Below are 17420 nucleotides of genomic sequence, written 5' to 3' on the forward strand. Positions count from 1 at the left end.
TATTTAGATCTAGGACACATCTCAGATTTGCCTTGTTTCTGTAATGTGCATTTTAGAAATTCCAGTCTGTTTCTGACTTGCTCTGTGCTCTTTCCACTTTGATGTGTGTTTCAGGTTTCAGGCCACTCTGTATAAAAATGATGCTCTCTGCTTGCCTGTTCACCATAATGAGGAATCTGAGGCTATAACTTTTCCCCGGGGTGGGGGGAGAATCAGCAATCAGCCCACAGAGAACTCTGGGAATAGTAGCCCTGGAAGTGGAATAAAGGTCTCCTAGCAACAATCAGCATCCAGAACAAACCACAGCTCCCAGAATTCTTTGGGAGAAGCCATGCCTGTTTTACAAGACATCGTAGTGCTGTTGGTGTCAGTGTGGCCTCAGTAAGACTAGCAAAAGTTCTTTTACTGGGAGGAATTTCACATGCCTATTTGAGTTAATTACTTTACCAACAGAACGTAAGTAACACTCATGCATCGCATCTGGCAACCAAATACTAGAAATGAAAAGGAATGTACATTATAGCTATACCAACAGGTGAGTGTGAGTGATGTGGAAGAAGTTAGTGTACTGAACAATCCACATCCACAAACTTGTAAGATCAATGCCAGTTGTTTCTTGTGACCAGTGGGAGATATTATATAGAGCTTTCTGAAATTTTGCATTTAACAAAAGCATTGAGACTCCTCAAAGATTAATTTTAGGATGTTCCTTGTTCACTTGAATTCATCGGTGGACATAAGCATGCGAGAGAGAATGTTAAAACAAAACCTAAAACATTAAAAACAAGACCCGAACTGTAACTTCTCTCTCTTTGCATCTGGAATCTCTTATATCAGTTATATAAATAAAGACTTTCATCTTTGGCTTTTATTCTGATAGAAGAGACTTTGAAAATTCTTGTGAGATAAATGAAAGAACTTCAGTAGAGAAATTAATCTCAGCAAAATACATATATTTGTCACATCTTTGAATGAGTATTTATCTATTCAAATGTCATTTGACTGCTTTGAAAATGTTCTCTCTAGCAAACTTTAAGAGCCTTACTCCTAAGCAAAGCAGAAATGGACTTGAGATAGTAATCTGAGGTAGTGTGCTAGCCAGTGAGGTGTGTGGGGGGGAATGACCCTCTACCCCAGGGCTATTCTTGGCCTCCCTTGCTTGGGGACCAATATAGAAAACCTTTACCCATGTTGTGCTTCTATTTATTGGGAGTTTTTATGTGGAGAAGCATCAAAAACCATTCCCCAATCTACTGCCTGAAGTGGTACAGTTCATTCTGCCATCTTGGCACTCCGCTCTCCAGCTTCTACCTGGTTTTACTGCATGTAATACTTTGCCTGAAAGAGCTGCAGGAGGGGGGTATCCTAAATGAATGTGGCTACCAAAAGGCATTGAGGATTCTTGTTGGATTGTTTCTTTATTTTAACTCCAGGGTGTATCTTTTTTCTATTAACTTGCTGCTTGCATTTTTACACAAGAGTTTGAAACTATGATAGCAGCATAAGTCTTCAGCTTCTAAATTCTCTTCTGCCCCTGACATAAGCATAATATTGTTAATCATTAACTCCCCTTATAGGAAATATTAATCCCTGCTAATAAAATATTGATCAATACATTTTCTTGATGAATTCTTCAAATTAGCATTCTTCAGCTCATCAAAAATGCTGCTGCTTAGAATTCGCTGCAGCATAAAGCATATATTAATCCATTTTTTTTTCTTCAGGCTGTGTGAAGCCCCTTTAATGTCAGCCTCTGACTCCTCTTCACTTACCAGGCACATTGAAATCCTCCACTGGAATTTTCTGCAACTCACTAAGATTTACACAACTTTTGTTGGTAAGTGTAACTGTTTCTCCCACCTCACAACCAAGGCCTTTGTGTTATGAAGGGCAGATGTTGCTCCAGCTCTTTAGCACTTTCATATTAATAATTCTTTAGCCAATCCATGGATTCATCAGATTCTTTTTTCTTTACTTTCTCTCATTTATAATTGGCACTGCTGCAGGTACAATTGCTGTGCTATTAAGGCAGACGCACAAAGCAACACCAGGTAATTAACAGCTTGGCTCACACACCAGTGCAAGCCTGAGTGCCTGGATTTAAGCTGATGGACAAACCCATCTGATGCATATTATATACTGCATATACAGTAATACCTTGGGTTAAAGAAGCTTCAGGTAGCGTTTTTTCAGGTTACAGACCCGCTGAAACCCAGAAGTACCCGAATGGGTTACTTCCGGGTTTTGGCGGTCGCGCATGCGCAGAAGCGCCGAATCGCAACCCGCGCATACGCAGACTCGGTGTTGCGGGTTGTGAATGCTGCGGGTTGTGACCGTGCCTCCTGCACGGATCACTTTTGCAACCCGAGCATCCACTGTATTATATACTGAGATGCAAGGGTAAACATGTCTTATTCCCAAGGAAGTAGGCATAGCATTGCAGCCAGATCCTGTACTGCAGTGGCTGGTTAGGGTGTTAGCTAGGGAAATCCACTGGTGGTTCCATGGCTATTGAATCAATATCCTACATATTGAATGGCTGGGGAGCAGCTAGTACCAGGCATATGCACAGTTGCTGTCTGAACAGTCGCCCCTATTGATGTCAGCAACTTCTGGTTGCATGGGGTTGACTCAGCACCCCCGACAAAGAAGCACCTTCCTTGCCACTTACCAGAGTGCATAGGTGAAGTTGACAATCACCCATTCTGAATTGCATCACATGGCTGCAGGCAGTTTCACTTAGTGCTCTGTTTCATGGGCAACTGCTGATGCTACATGTATTCACTTGGGTATAAGTCCGGCTGAATTCCACAGGTGCACCTAGAATGATGGCCATGCAATGTGATCGTTGACCAGTGTGTTGCAGCTGGAATTGGAAGATGCCTCTCATGGTCAGATCATATTGAAGTGTAGGTGTACAGTATCATGAGAAGTATCTGAGAAGTATCTCACACTGTATCCTTGCAAAGGAACCAAACATGGTTATGTGTGTCTTTTCCTCCTGGCTAAAAACAAGCAGTTGGAGACCATTCGTAAGAACCCTACTAGATTCATAAGAACCCAAAGGGCCGTCTAGTTCAGCATCCTTTTCTCACAGTGGCCAACCAGTTCCTAATGGGAAATTTGCAAGCAGGGCATGAAGGCAATAAAGCTCTAATACTGTTCCCCAGCAACTGGTCTTCAGAGACATATTGCCTCTGATAACTGGAGTTAGTCATCATGACTAGCACTCCATAAATCCCCTTTATCCATCAGTTCATAATCATAGAATTGTAGAGTTGGAAGGACCCTGAGGATCATCTAGTCCAGCCTTTCTCAACCTGTGGGCCCCCAGATGTTGTTGAACTACAACGCCCATCACCCCTAGCTAGCAAGGCCAGAGCTCAAGGATGATGGGAGTTGTAGTCCAACAACATCTGGGGACCCACAGGTCGAGAACTGCTGATCTAGTCCAACCAACCCCCTGCAATGCAGGAATATGAAGCTATCCTATACAGGGATCAAACCTGCAACCTTGCTATTATCACACTGCAGTCAATGGAGCTATCCAGGTTGTAGTGAATTCCAGGAAAGAGGGCCAGGGAGGAACTACTTATTTCAGGGGTAGCCAACATGGTGCCCTCCAGATGTTGCTGAATCTACAATTCCTAGCAGCTCCAGACAGCATGGCTGGTGGTCATTGAGGATGGGAACTGCGGTTTTGTTAAGCATCTGGAGGACACTCTATTGGCTACTCCCAGCCTAGACCAACTCTGAAGGACAAAAAATGGTCAAAAGGTGTTGCATGTTGAATCCAGAAAGTTTAAATATTCATCAGTAACGAAAGATCATGCCTAAGAATCAAGTAACAGCCAGTATTATCACACTTCCCTCCACCTGCCATTTGATTCTACTCGGTTTTTCTTTTGAATATGGAATTTTATGTGTAGAATATGCTCAGTTAGGTGTATAATACGACCCAACTGTGCAGAAATGTCATGCATGCAAAATCTATGCAAAGTCCCTACTACGCTGGTGCCTGAATCAATTTAAAGAAGATGCTCCATCAAATAGGATAAAGGCAGATTAAGCACATACAAATGAAACAGTGTGAGGGCATGGGGCTTATCAGAATTTGTTGGCATGCGTGCAGAATACAAATGGAGAAAAAATTGTGTTTGGTCTTATACAAAACTCATTTAGTGACTACATCTGAAGAGGTCAGAGGTAACTACAGAAATATACAAAGTGGAGCGTTCTGCTGAAAAGGTCATGAACAAACTGGAGAGAAGCATGTCACAGACAATCCCATCTTCACTTACAACAAACCTGGCCTTGATGGCATAGGAAAGTCTGGGCATTCAAGGTCTCTCCAGTCTTGCAATTTGTCCACGACAACTTGTCTAAATCAAAATTGGTTTTATTATAGATCATATAAAGTGACCAGTACAATCTGCACGTTAGCTTCCTGTGCCATTTAATGTCCAGCCAAGTATTATTACACCCCTCTTTGCCCCTTATTTTGTTGTGCTTTGGATGTTTGGATTGACTGTTACTTTTAGCTTTGAAGCCCACAGCAGGGATGGAAAAATCTGTCCATTTCAGTTTCTGTTCCTCATTACTTCACATTTCCACATTTTTGCATCAGTTTGCATTTTTTTAAAAACAAAAAAGGTCATGGGAATTTTTGTGCATTTTAGTTCAAGTTTTCTCCACATTTTGTAGGCAATTTTACTTGATAGAAAGAGTTTGCATGCAATCTTCCCTAATATAATCCATTTTGTATTTTATTTTCACTGAATGCTTGCATTTTTATACACACTTTCCCCTAACACAACACATTTATGTACACACAGCTTGGTTGGAGAGCTTCACTGCAAAATTCAGAGAAGTGCAATTTTTGAGGCTCCTGTATTGTTTTGGGAAGTGTGAATTAGGTAGGTCCACATAAAAATGCAAACCAAACCACATTTCTCTCTCATCTGAACTCTATAGCAGTGTGCTTGAGGTTAAACTAGCCCTGCCACACAAATGTTCCTATCTACCAGCCACAACATGCTCAAACTAAAGTAAGCACATATCCAGGAAGTGGGAATTGAAAAAGCAATCTCCATAACACTGCAACACAAATCTCTTCACTTTGTTTCAGGGTGTTATACCATGGTCTCTCTCCCACCCCGGGAATGCAAAATCCAGGCACCACCTGCTGCTCTCAAGGCAACAGCTATACCATTAAAATAACAGCAAAGTAATTTTATTAATTTGGGTACGTGGATGGCGCTGTAGTCTAAACCACAGAGCCTAGGGCTTGCCAATCGGAAGGTCGGCAGTTCGAATTCCTGCAACAGAGTGAGCTCCCGTTGTTCAGTCCCAGCTCCTGCCCACCTAGCAGTTCGAAAGCACGTCAAAGTGCAAGTAGATAAATAGGTACCGCTTTGGTGGGAAGGTAAACGGCATTTCCGTGTGTTGCTCTGGTTCACCAGAAGCAGCTTAGTAGTCATGCTGGCCACATGACCTGGAAGCTGTCTGCGGACAAACGCTGGCTCCCTCGGCCTATAGAGCGAGATGAGCGCGCAACCCAAGAGTCGTCCGTGACTGGACCTAACAGTCAGTGGTACCTTTACCTTTACTAATTTTATGAATTGACACCTAAAAGATAACTCTCAAATCAGAACCCTAGATCTCTCAACTACCATACGCAGCCATGTTTTCTCTCAGACTTGGAATACCTCATATCAATCTACCCTGTTGAAGATGCAGAATCATAAAGAATGAGGGCTGGACTCTCTCATACTAAGGAAAAGCAGGATATTCCAGGATCAAATCAGAAACCTGGATGGCTTCTGTAAATCCAGGACTGTTCCTGGAAAATAGGGACACTTAGATAGTCTGCTCTCTGGATCCAGTTGTAACTGGAGCACGACTCTAAAAAGTCCTAGCTGAATCTCTTTGTGTTATCCGCCTCAGCATCTGTTTCTGTTGCCTCCTTCTCCTGAAGCTAGCACTGCAGGGGTAAAGGGTGAAAATGGGGGGTTGCTCTAGGCCTAGACACAGCTGTGAGCATGTGCAACCACATTTAGAGATGCTGGAAACAATAGGAAATGTAGTTTCTGTGGTTCCCAAAATTTCTGGACTCTATTCTGAGTGTGTGAAGCATTTCATGTCTCCATTTGTGATGATCCTGAAAATACTTTATGGGCACAAAGCGCTACAGAAATGAGAAAATGAAGCCTTTTTGAACATTACATTTGCCTCAATATCCTGTGGAGTCATTTAGGCGAAAATGTCCTGGTAGAATGGCCTATCATATTATTCAGGAAAGAGTTGTGCACACAAGTGATCAGGTATCCAGTATCCAACTTATGAACTCCCTCCTCCACACACAGAAAAAGTGTGTGTGTGGTGTGTAAAATTTCATGAAGCCATCCTCAACTTAATTCTCCATTGAGGTCCATTGGAGTTAAAAGGAGAAAACAGGATTCTGATACATTTTCCTTCACAGCAGAAAGCGAAGAAGAATAACTAAGGCTGAAGATAGCTGAGTTGCAGAATTCATAAATAATGAAAACCAAACACAGGGATTCTCTGCTAACTTGATTTTTATTCCTCGCTAGGCAATGCATAATGCCGTAACATTTTTCAGCATACATTGAAAAACACTTCCCTGTTTTAGAGCACAGGTATTTAGGAATAGGATATTTCACTGCTGAATGTGAACAAAAGCAAAATGAGGTAATCTTTAAGGCTGCAGTTTGTTACTTACCTTGGAGTAAGCTGCATCAAACTCAGTGGCTCATACTTCTGAGCAGACATTTATAGAAATGCCCTGTTAGCAACATAAACCTGGAGATGTATTCTGCAAATAGCCACAAGCAAGATGTCACTAGAAAAAAATAGAAAGGCTTTTTGTTGAAGAAGTGTGACAGCTGAAGGTCCTTTGGGTTTAGGTGTTGTTGTTTTTAAATCACTCCCTGTTTTAATTTTAAAAAATATATATTAAAAAAGATTGCATTGCTCAAGTAGTTTGTTCAAGCCTCTTGGAATAGCTTGAGTTACATCCTGTGTTTCAAAAATGTGGATCTATCTATGATCTCAAGGGAGAGATGCCACAGAAAAGCTGGAGAAATCGGAGACCATGGACAAATAGCAAGCTGTGAAAGTATCTGCACAGGGTTCTGAAGTCGTCCAACCCCCTGGCAGGTGCAGAGACTAACCAATGTATCTGTACCATCCCTCTCTAGAAGAGAGAGGCAGAAGTTTGTTTGGGTTGTCTGTCTTGTATCCAGCAAGCACAGAACTAAAACAAATAGCAGGTTTCTGTCTATGTTTTGGGTGATGGAGGGAGCAGAGACCACCCCTCTCTCCCTACATCTCCAGCTGTAGCCAATCACAGTTTTGTTATGGAAATTGCAGGTATATGGCCCAGGATGGGGTGATGGATGTCTCTTTATTGAACCAATAATTAGTGTGATGGGTTCACTTTCAGCCCTGGAATGTCAAGGGCATCAGCTTTTGGAAGATGACTCATTCTTCCTCTAAGGCTAAGCTAAGAGTGAATCTTAAGGCCTCTGCGTAAAAGAAAGTAGAACATGAAGAAGACACAAAGTACCCAAATCCATATAAACATTGTATTTTAGCATCAAATAAATTTAGAAAGATGTATTCTGTGGGAAAACACATTCAAAATAGCTATTTAAATATAAATCCTATATGAATTTTTTATTTTTTTTTAAATGCAGGTATGAGATGGAATACTTAGAACAAAAGAAGAGCCTGCTGGACCCAGCCAATGACCCATCTAGCCCAGCATCCTGTTCTGACAGTTGCCAATCAGATGCTCTATTGGGAAACCCCGAAGGAGGACCCAAGCACAGTAGTCCTCTCCCTTCCTCTCTTCTGAATAAAGACATGTAAAACTGTGTTTGTTTGAAATGCATTTGCATTTTCTTTGTTGTAAGCTACTCTGAGCATGATTCTTTTATGTGGAAAATAAGCATACAAATAAAATTGGGAGGGGAGGAACCTGGAAGTGACATGACCAGAAATCCACTGATAACCAGCACCTCCTTCTCTCCCCCCCCCCAGTCATTGCCTGAGAATGGAAGAGGTTGCGCCATTTCCATCTTACCTGCAGGGCATGCCCGCCACACCGTCTGCCCTCTGCTCATACCTCTGGCCTCTCACTACTGATACCATTCACTCCTCCTATTAGGGGGGAAATGGCCCACCATTTGTGCCTGCAATGGAAGCAGAGCGACTCTATCTCAAGCATCAAGCTGTGGAGTGCTTTGCTTCTGAGTGGAGGAAAGGGCAGTGACCAAGCCAGCTAGCCAATGGCGAAGAACGATAATATATTTGTTTGGTTTGCTGATATGCTACATATACACATACATGGAAAAAGAGACTGTCATGGCACTGGGAACAAGCCTTAACCTGTTTCTTTGATTGGTCTGTGGTGGCCCTTATGCTAAGAAAGAACGACTTGCCTACTTACTGTAGATGAGCATGGACTTGAATCTGTGGTTATTTACAACCCAAGAAAAGCAGCTTGCCATGTAGGATAAACTCACTGTGCTGGTTTCCTGGCAGGTTGGTTGCTGCTGCTTAAAGGGAGGGAGGAAAGGGAGGCATTGGGGAGTTTGGTGCTGGTCCAACACAGGAGCAAGAGCACCAGATGGGCTCTGCATTTCCCACATTTCCCACGACAGGGCTGGGCACCCACAACTTTTTGTGTTGGGGCCATGCACGCTGTGGCAGCATGCACGTCCAACGTCAGCACACCCACTGACGTGCTTGTCCAATGTCAGATGCCCACACGCCCATGGCATGTGCAGCCCCGGCCACCCACGGTTCCGGGACCAAGCTGGTGGGCCTGGTTTGCACCACGCAGATCTCCCCTCCCCTTCACCTCTCCTAGTAAGCAACAGTGACTCACCTACCAGGAAGCTGGCATAGCAGCTCTGCCCCACCTGGTGAACCACTTCTGTGCCCAATAACAGCATTCTGTAGCTGTACCACTATAGCAGCTTTTAAGAGCCCTAGAAGGGTCAAGAAATGAGCACTGCCCTGAGGTCTTGTTCGTAGCTTTTCTCCTCTGGGTGTGCTTGAGCACCTATTTATCCAGCCACGAAATGGGATGTTGCTGAATTCCTGAAGCCGTAATGGGTCCATGGAGAATCAAACAGTTGCATTTAAACCTTTTGGCATGTAGGTGAATTGTTTCATTTTTCTCATCCACATCATCATTTCCTCCTCCATTCTCCTTCCTTAAATAGTCATTTAAAATGAGAAAAATATAAGTGGAGACCTCTGACCTCTGTGTTTAGTTAATGATGTATTGGCTCTCATGCCCTTAAGGAAACAGAAACCTTCAGCATGATGGCTCCTCATTGTTGCAAAGCTCAGGGCAAGGCATTCTTGTTTAGCCAAGAGAAGCCCACAGTGCCTCCATTCATTTCTGTAATAGCTTGGTTGACCTTCATGAAAAGAAAGTTACATTACGGATATAAGCCATTTTAGCAAGAGAGCGATAATAATAGTATTTGATCTCCTTTAGAAGCTATCCTGCATTACCATATCTGCAATTCACTCAGGATCTTTCTGCAGATGGAGACATGTGTGTGTTTTGTGGGGAAAGGGAAGAGGGATAGAAGGAAGTGGTCCCACCCTGCAATTCCATTCATTTTTTGCAAGTTACATTTGCAAGGTGCCCAAGATGGAGCTAATAAAGTCCAGTAGAAAGGATGATAGCAAAGTACAGTACCTTTGGAGGAAAAGAGTGTTCCTTAGCTGCTTGTGAGAATCATCTCATCATTTTGGTTCTATCTAGAGTGATGAATTGTTCACACAGAGTCTTCTTCCATTTTATAAATAGGCACCCAGGGTATACAGGATTTTTCTGTTCTATGAATTCCACCACCCATGTGCTGTCAGCTTTGCTCCTTAGAGTAGCAGCACCCAGCATTATACTCTCTCCCTGCCCCACCCAGCCTTCCCATGAAGGAGACAAGCTAGATGGGATCACTGGAGACCATTTGTGAAGTGGAGCCCAACAGTATGAACTTTCCCTTTTCCTTGGGTCCTACTTTCCTTGAAGGCGCTTTCTAGCCAACTGGAGTTCCAACCATCCGACAAAGACAGAGACAAACTTCTGTCATTCTCCTCTGATTCATAAGTGGTTGAGAGACAGAGAGAAAATGGACTACTTTAAAGTGAGACACAGCCCTAGCACTACCTAGCAACAGCACTGGCTCGACCCAGTATCAGCTCCTGCAGAAATGTGGAGAAATGAATTTAAGATTGGAAAAATGAAAAACTGAAAGAACTGAATTTCACATAGCCTTCCATCCCTATGCTGCCCTTAACTTTTATCTTGCATTGGGGATTAATTATAGAATAATACATGAATGCATGGCTTTCTCTGTCTCTTGCCAATTCTTTTTTTCTCATTTACAAGTTTCCATTTTAAAAAATATATACACTGAACTGCATGGATTCTGATAGAATACTTGGCACTTTTAAAAAGTGTTTGCATGACTCTTCATGGATGAAAACATTACCTTGGAATTTGGTTCCCATGCAACTTTGCTGATGCCAGATCATGAAATAGAGGCTTCCTGCAGGGATAAAACAACCTGCTGACATCATTCTATAGATAAATTGTGTGGTTGACCAAATCTGATGTAATATCTTTCCAGTTCTATATGATTATAGAATAATTTTGCATGCTATACCCGGAGCAGAAAAGATCATATAGGAGAAATAAGATGATCTTCCCCTCGGACAATTCTTGGTTCTTCTGTTCTGACTATAAGAATCTGCACTGAATTTTCATGAGGCATATTTGTGCCCAAACTTGGGGTGCGTAAAAAATGTTTGTGAAAATCCCCTACTTGCATTATTTCTTAGTTTTCTGCAGCTATTTCCCCCAATCTGTCTTTTGGTGAGGGAGAAGAAAATGCCTAGAGAACATGTTGACATTCCCTCTCATTGGGACATACATCTCAATGTACATTTCATTTTTCCTTTCAGTGGGATGAACATCCCATTGTTGGCCAGTGTGCTCTTGGTTACCCCAGCACTGAGGGTTCATCAACAGCGGCTTACTCCCTCTTTCCTTAAAACCCTAATGGACAGTTTCATATAATTTGAACACATGACATTTCTCCATACCTAGTCTGATCATCTAGCTTCATATTGTCCACACTGACTGAATATTTCAGGAACTGAACCTAGAGCATATGATCTATCACTGAGTTATAGCCTCTCCCCCAAATGAGGGTCAATTAATATTCATTACCACAACTGACTGTTCCTGCTATGCAGAGTTAGAATCATGTGAACATACAGTATATGGCTATCATCTGCTGAGTCAAATTATTGTTTGATGTATCCCATTGTTGCTTCTTCCACCTGGCAGATCTCAAACAGAGGTTTTAGCCTTGTTGAGACCCTTTAACTTGAAAACACTGGAGATTAAACCTTAGTCACATAAAACATATCTTCTGCTATTGTGCTATTGCCTTTCCAATCCACATCTTTCAGGGATCAGACAGAGACAGTACACAACAGTGAAAGCCGTGAAACAGGGTTGCACCGTTTAGAACAGTGTCGCAGCAGCCTGAAAGAGGCACGGCAGTCATTGCAGTGGAGTAGTTTTGGGTTCCTACTAGCCGCCTTAAGCTTATGACTACTTTAAGCAATAGTGTTCTCCTCATCCTCAAGCAATGTTTGCTAACTTATCTTGAACTGCCTCAATACGTTTTGCTGCAATAGTGGCTGGCAAGGATGGATAGCAGCATGCATCTAGCCTCCCAGCAGCAGTGTCATTGCAACTTGCTGGAAGGCAGAGACAAGGCAATGCGGAGGTTAGTGCTATGTGGATGTACCAGCCAAAGGTCTGGGTTGTTTTCACTGTTGTGTGGTGTAGCACTGACCTCCTCACTATCTTGCCCCTCTCCTTCCTGGTAAGCCACAGCAATATCAGTGCTGGGAGGTCTTGTGCACATCGCCAGCCCACGCCTCTGGCCACTAATCTTTTGCTGCCTGAGGTGGAACAGCATGTGCCTTCCCATCCTCCAGGCACACAGAACCCAAGACTTGCTAAGTTATTTTGGCAGCCAAGGCAAACATTTCTACAAGCACCTCTCTCTGGGGATAAAAATTCAATAATAAATGAAGAATTTGCTACCTTTTCACAATGCCCCAAACCAGCTCCCCGAGGCATCTGCTTTATTCCACTAAATGGTAGGACCGGCTTGGCTGGTAGGAGCCATTTTGGAATGCCCTGCTCTGTTGTGAGGGCTGAAGAAATTTGCTGAGCCTGGGAAGAGAGAAAATATTTGAAGCAACACATTAATTCTCATTCCCCCCCCACCTTTTTTTTTGTCTGTTCTAGAAACAAAAGGGAGAATGAAGAGAGTCTGTTTAATTTGTGAATTTCACAGCTTCAGCTTCATGAGACGGCGTCCCCCACTCCCACTCCCCACAACAACAGGCATGGAAAGAGCTCTGAGTATTAACAGTGGCTGATCAATAACTAATCCACAGTGTCCCAGTTACCAGCTTGATAGAGAAAATTCACGGTGCTTAAGTAATTCTAACTAATCTTAATGAATGCTGCCATACTCGCATGCCTGCTGAGCACTGTGAAATTTATAGAAAAATGTCATTTTGCTGCTCTGTATATTTTTCTCTCACTCATCAAAGCAGCATAAAAAATGCCCTTAGAAATCTGCTATCTTTGGCTGCCAGATGAGGGCTTCAGAAGGCAAGCACTCATTTTTGTGTGTGCCATAAGCAGAGAAGATTATGAATACATTATCAAGTTAACATTTTTTAAAAAATAAAAATAAAAATCAAAACACCTAATTTTACATTCTTACTTATTCATTCCATGCCCATAACCGCCTCAGCCCTCTGTCACCTCCTGCCCATTCCTTTCTGAATAAAGAGCGTAATGCCAAACTACAGACCTGCTACAGACAAGACCTGTTGACACATGTTTGTACTCTATTTTTTATTATACGCTTTTGCTTTGAAAACAGCTGAGAAAAGAGCAATCTGGTATTTCCAAAATGGCTTATTTATGTATTTGGTGCTTTCAGTTGGGACTAGCATCTGCTTGCTACTTTTCTTAGCGAACGGTTGGAGAAATGTAATTGTAAACACGATCAGTTTCCTGGGAAGCCAGAAGAGAAAATGTGAGGGTGGGGGGAGAGAGAGAGACCCTGCTGGAAAGAGTAATGTGCCTCATGGCCTGCATTATATTAAATCGAATGACAAGAGGGGCACCTACCCCAGGTGCAACCTAGACAGAAGTGCAAAATAGGCTTTGAGGTTCATGTGATCTTATTTATTTGATATCTTTTTAGACCATTCAAATGCATAAAAGGTAATCGTGTAACATCACAGCACACATGCACACACACTCAGAAGCCAATAAAATGCTGAATATTAAAACTAGCCGCATTGCCCATATATTCTATCATTTCCCACATTCTTTCTGTTCAGCATCCATAGCTATTATACTCTTGATGTAGTCCAGCTGTTTCCACCTATGCTTTGAGACCGAGGTTCCAATTATTTGTTTGAGGGAGCTATTCTGTTTAACATTTGTGCTTCAGGATGGAGGGGGCTTCTGCCCTTTCCACTGCTGCAGAAAAGGTGGGAAGGTGTGGCCGTCACGAGAGCCCCTGGCAGGAGGCACCTTCCACACACACCTGACTCCTGTGCACATGTCAGGTGGCAGTCAAATGAGAACTATCACAAAAGGCTTGGTATGGACACAGTGTGGCTGGCACAGCTGGAATGTATGCCAGCTGCACAGCGAGCCCTAGCCAAGCGACCTGTGTTCCTAAAGACTAAACAAACCTATTGGTGTTTTCAGGACACAAGCTGGATTTTGACAAAGCAGGTCAGGAATGTTTGTCAGGAATTAATACGGAGTGACTAAATGCTGCTTCTCTAGATCTTCCTATTTTCTGCTCAGGAAGCTGAGGAGTGGGCCTGACACAGAGGGAAAGTGTGTAACAATTAATTAACTTCAATTTCTCAGTCTTCCCCAGGCAAGAACAAGATTCAGCTTCCCCCCAGTTGTCGCAGGCTCCTCTCCCTGGATTTTGTGTCTCTGAAACTCTTATTACTCTTGGTGACACCTCACTTCAAAAGCGTTCTCCTTTCTCCCTGGATGCCTTCAGGGCCCAACTTTGGTGGTACAAAATATGAGCAGGATTATTTTCTTCAGTAATCACTGTAGTTCATAACTAGGCAGGCTGGGGTTTTATTAATTTTAACAGCGTTGTTCCCCTTATGAAATATTCATCCCACAGGATTTCTGCACACATGAAGATTTTGAAGAAATTGATCCGCAGTGCAGTCGCTCTCTTAAAAGAACCATGGCTTTATTATCTCTCCATTTCAGTGATACTGTATAGGCAAGTGGGAGCTGATTAAGTGTGCAATCAATCTTGGGAAACCAGATAGATCTGTTTTTAATTGTGAACTAATAACTTACTTCCTCGGAGAGTGAATTCCAGGGAACATCAGCCGCTATTGAGTCCTGTGGCTTTATAAGCTCAGGCTGTGCCCATGGAATAGAGAGCGAAGCCCCAAGCAGCACTATTGATGCTCAGTCCTGAACATGGTGCTGTATGAGTTTTGTACTTGAATAAGTTAAGCCTTTGTGAATGGTTTGGAACAGGGACCCTTCTTTCCTTCCTTTCCTAAAACATATGCTGCAGCTCATTATGGAATGCATGAAAGGAGTAGACTCCTCCCTTTAAAGATGGTGTACCCCTCAAATGTCCTGGGAAAACCAGGACACCCTGTTTCTTCACGCAAGAGCACAGCGGCCATTTGGGGCACTGCAATGCTTTTTTCAGGGCCGTGATCTCATGCAGTCCTGCGACTCATGAGGCCCTGGAAGATGACGTCCCAGTTTTTCACTTTGACCTGTAAAGGAGGGTATAGGAAGAAGAGTTTGGATTTGATATCCCGCTCTATCACTACCCTAGGGAGTCTCACCTCTGTGAGGTGAGTGGGGCTGAGAGACTTCTTAGAAGTGTGACTAGCCCAAGGTCACCCAGCAGCTGCATGTGGAGGAGTGGAGGCGCAAACCTGGTTCCCCAGATTACGAATCTACCTCTCTTAACCACTACACCACACTGGCTCTCAGGAAAGTGGCTTAAGGCAGAAAGAGAGGTACAAGCAGAAACTCAGCCTTTAATTATGGGGGAACAGTTAGGGTGTCCTTGGAGAAATCTGTAAGCTGCATTCTCTGATTCACTTCCATTTTAGCTTATCATGTCCATTGCAGCCTTCTAAAATAGCTAAATGGGTAGTGGGGAAGACCCACGTTTGAAGCTATGGGTTAACCCTTGCCATGTGTACTTTGGCCTCCTTAACTCCTGCAAAGCCACAACATTGTATTGTTGACCATAGTGGCTACAATCCAGCACATGCTTTGGAAAGGGCTGATGTACAGTGCTAGAGCATCTGCCTCACATGCAAAGAGCCCAAGTTGAATCCTCAGCATTTCCAAGAAGGGATGGGAATGTCTCCTGTCTAAAACACTGGAGAACATCTGCCTGTAAGTGTAGACAAGACCGAGTTAAATGGACCAACTATCTGACTTGGTAGGTGGCGACTTCTGTGCTTATGGATTTCAGCGGACTGTATTGTAGACCGTATGACTGGCTATAGCTTCTTTGTTTTCTACACCGGTGTCTAGCATTTTTATTTCTTATATTAACTGAATGTGACAGTTTATATCCTGGCTTTCTCTTTCAACAAAAATGTTTGAAGCAACTAACAATAAAACAAAGAAATAGTAAAAGATACAATAAAAAAGGAAAAATAACAATAAACTAAGATGTAGTAAAAAAAAAAAGCAGTGGATGGGGTTAAAAGTAGCAGATATCAACAGGTGATAAAAAACCAATCCACTAGCACATTAAAACCACGAAAAAGAAAAACTCAGAAAAGTCTTCATCAAATGGTAGAATGTCATCAGAAAGTCTTAGATGGTGGAAGGCAGCAGAAAAGAGGCATTGGGAGCTCTACTAGGCAGGAACAGAGTATGTCAGCCAAAAAGGCTGTCTCCCACATCCCCACCAAAGGAGTCTCAGATAATGATGGGGTGCAAAGAAGAGCCTCACCAGAAGATCTTAATATCTGGGCAGGTTCATATGGGAGAATGTGGTCCTTAAAGGAACCTGGTCCTAAGCTTTTTCAGATAGAGATGGAGAACCTGTGCCCCTCCAGGTTTTGAAGATCTTCAACTCCCATCAGTCTCAGCCAGAAAAACCAATGGTAAGGGATGATGAGACTTGTAGTCCAACAACATCAGGAGGACCACAGGTTCCCCATCTCTTGTTTAGGGATTTATACTTTTGAATTGGGCTCAAAAATGACCTGGGGCTCTGCAGCTGCAGCAGCAAGGGATTCCCATGCTCCCAATATAACTTGATCCTGTTAAGAACCTGGCTGCCACATTCTGAATCAGCTGAGTGTTCTTCAAAGGCAGCCCCACAAAAACTGTGTTAAGGGTAGCCCAAACAAGATGCCACTGAGCAATGTCTGATCAATAATACAACTTGTAATATTTGTGCCATAATTAGTGCCTTTAATATTCTTCAGTCAAGGGCAGTTCTATGGTCTTGCTTGTGCAATAGTTACACAACAGTGTGGCTGCATACACACCATACATTTAAATCACATCCACACCTTTAAAGCACTTTGTGAGAACTATGGTTTACCCCTTACAAAGCTACAATTCTCAGCACTCATAAATATTACAGTTCCAGGATGCTAAGATGCATGCTGGGTTGGATCCAGACTTTGCCATGCTTAGAGGAGACCTATTGAAATCAATGGTACTAAGGTTGTTCGTAAATCTCACTCTCTGTTCTGAGCTTCACAAAATTTTAATTCAATGCAATATGAATACAGACCTCTTTTCCTTCTCACCTACAATCCGTTTTTGGCAGTTTGAATTATATGTTTATCATGGATATTCTATCTAATAGATGTTATTCCTGTCCTATGTATATTTCTTATTGATGATCACCATGTATCATAACAGAAAATAAGTCCTCGAGGCTAGACTGGAAAAATTCTTTGCTTCTCTTATCTCAATAGTCAGGTATTTTCTTCTGTAGGCTATCTCCTTCTAACTCTAGAGTTTATTTTCATGGTCAGATTTTGCTATAGCACCTGTCATTTATTCTTTATAAATATGTAGTGTACCACAGACAACTGTGGTGAATGATTGCTCCAGCAATTTTTTTTGTTTTTGTTTTCTGGGAAATTCTTTATCTAAATCTGGGACAGAAATAATACCAAGTTCACCATTTAATATAGAAAAAACTATTCTGCTTCAGGGATGACACAGAGTAAATTGTTCTTCCAGGATTCACTCACCTAGGACTTGTTCATGAAAA

At 42.5% G+C, this 17420-nt stretch overlaps 1 protein-coding gene across 8 annotated transcripts; it reads left to right on the forward strand.

Annotated features, from left to right (window-relative positions):
• Positions 1 to 320: 320 nt before the first annotated feature.
• Positions 321 to 12698, forward strand: LOC309342032 (uncharacterized protein). Of its 8 annotated transcripts, XM_081862042.1 has the most exons (5): positions 321 to 535; positions 1725 to 1837; positions 2007 to 2051; positions 4836 to 4916; positions 7719 to 7898. In XM_081862042.1, the coding sequence occupies exons 1-5, from the start codon at positions 501 to 503 to the stop codon at positions 7736 to 7738; spliced, it is 294 nt and encodes a 97-aa protein (XP_081718168.1). In that variant the 5' UTR covers positions 321 to 500; the 3' UTR covers positions 7739 to 7898. The 8 variants fall into 8 exon arrangements, 4 of the variants coding, with proteins under 4 accessions (XP_081718168.1, XP_081718167.1, XP_081718169.1 ...); XR_014156677.1 differs by lacking the exon at positions 4836 to 4916; XM_081862041.1 differs by lacking the exons at positions 4836 to 4916; positions 7719 to 7898 and adding an exon at positions 12377 to 12698.
• Positions 12699 to 17420: the final 4722 nt, after the last annotated feature.

The sequence above is a fragment of the Podarcis erhardii genome (assembly GCF_964252035.2).
Source record: "Podarcis erhardii genome assembly, chromosome: 5".
Lineage (NCBI taxonomy): Eukaryota > Metazoa > Chordata > Lepidosauria > Squamata > Lacertidae > Podarcis > Podarcis erhardii.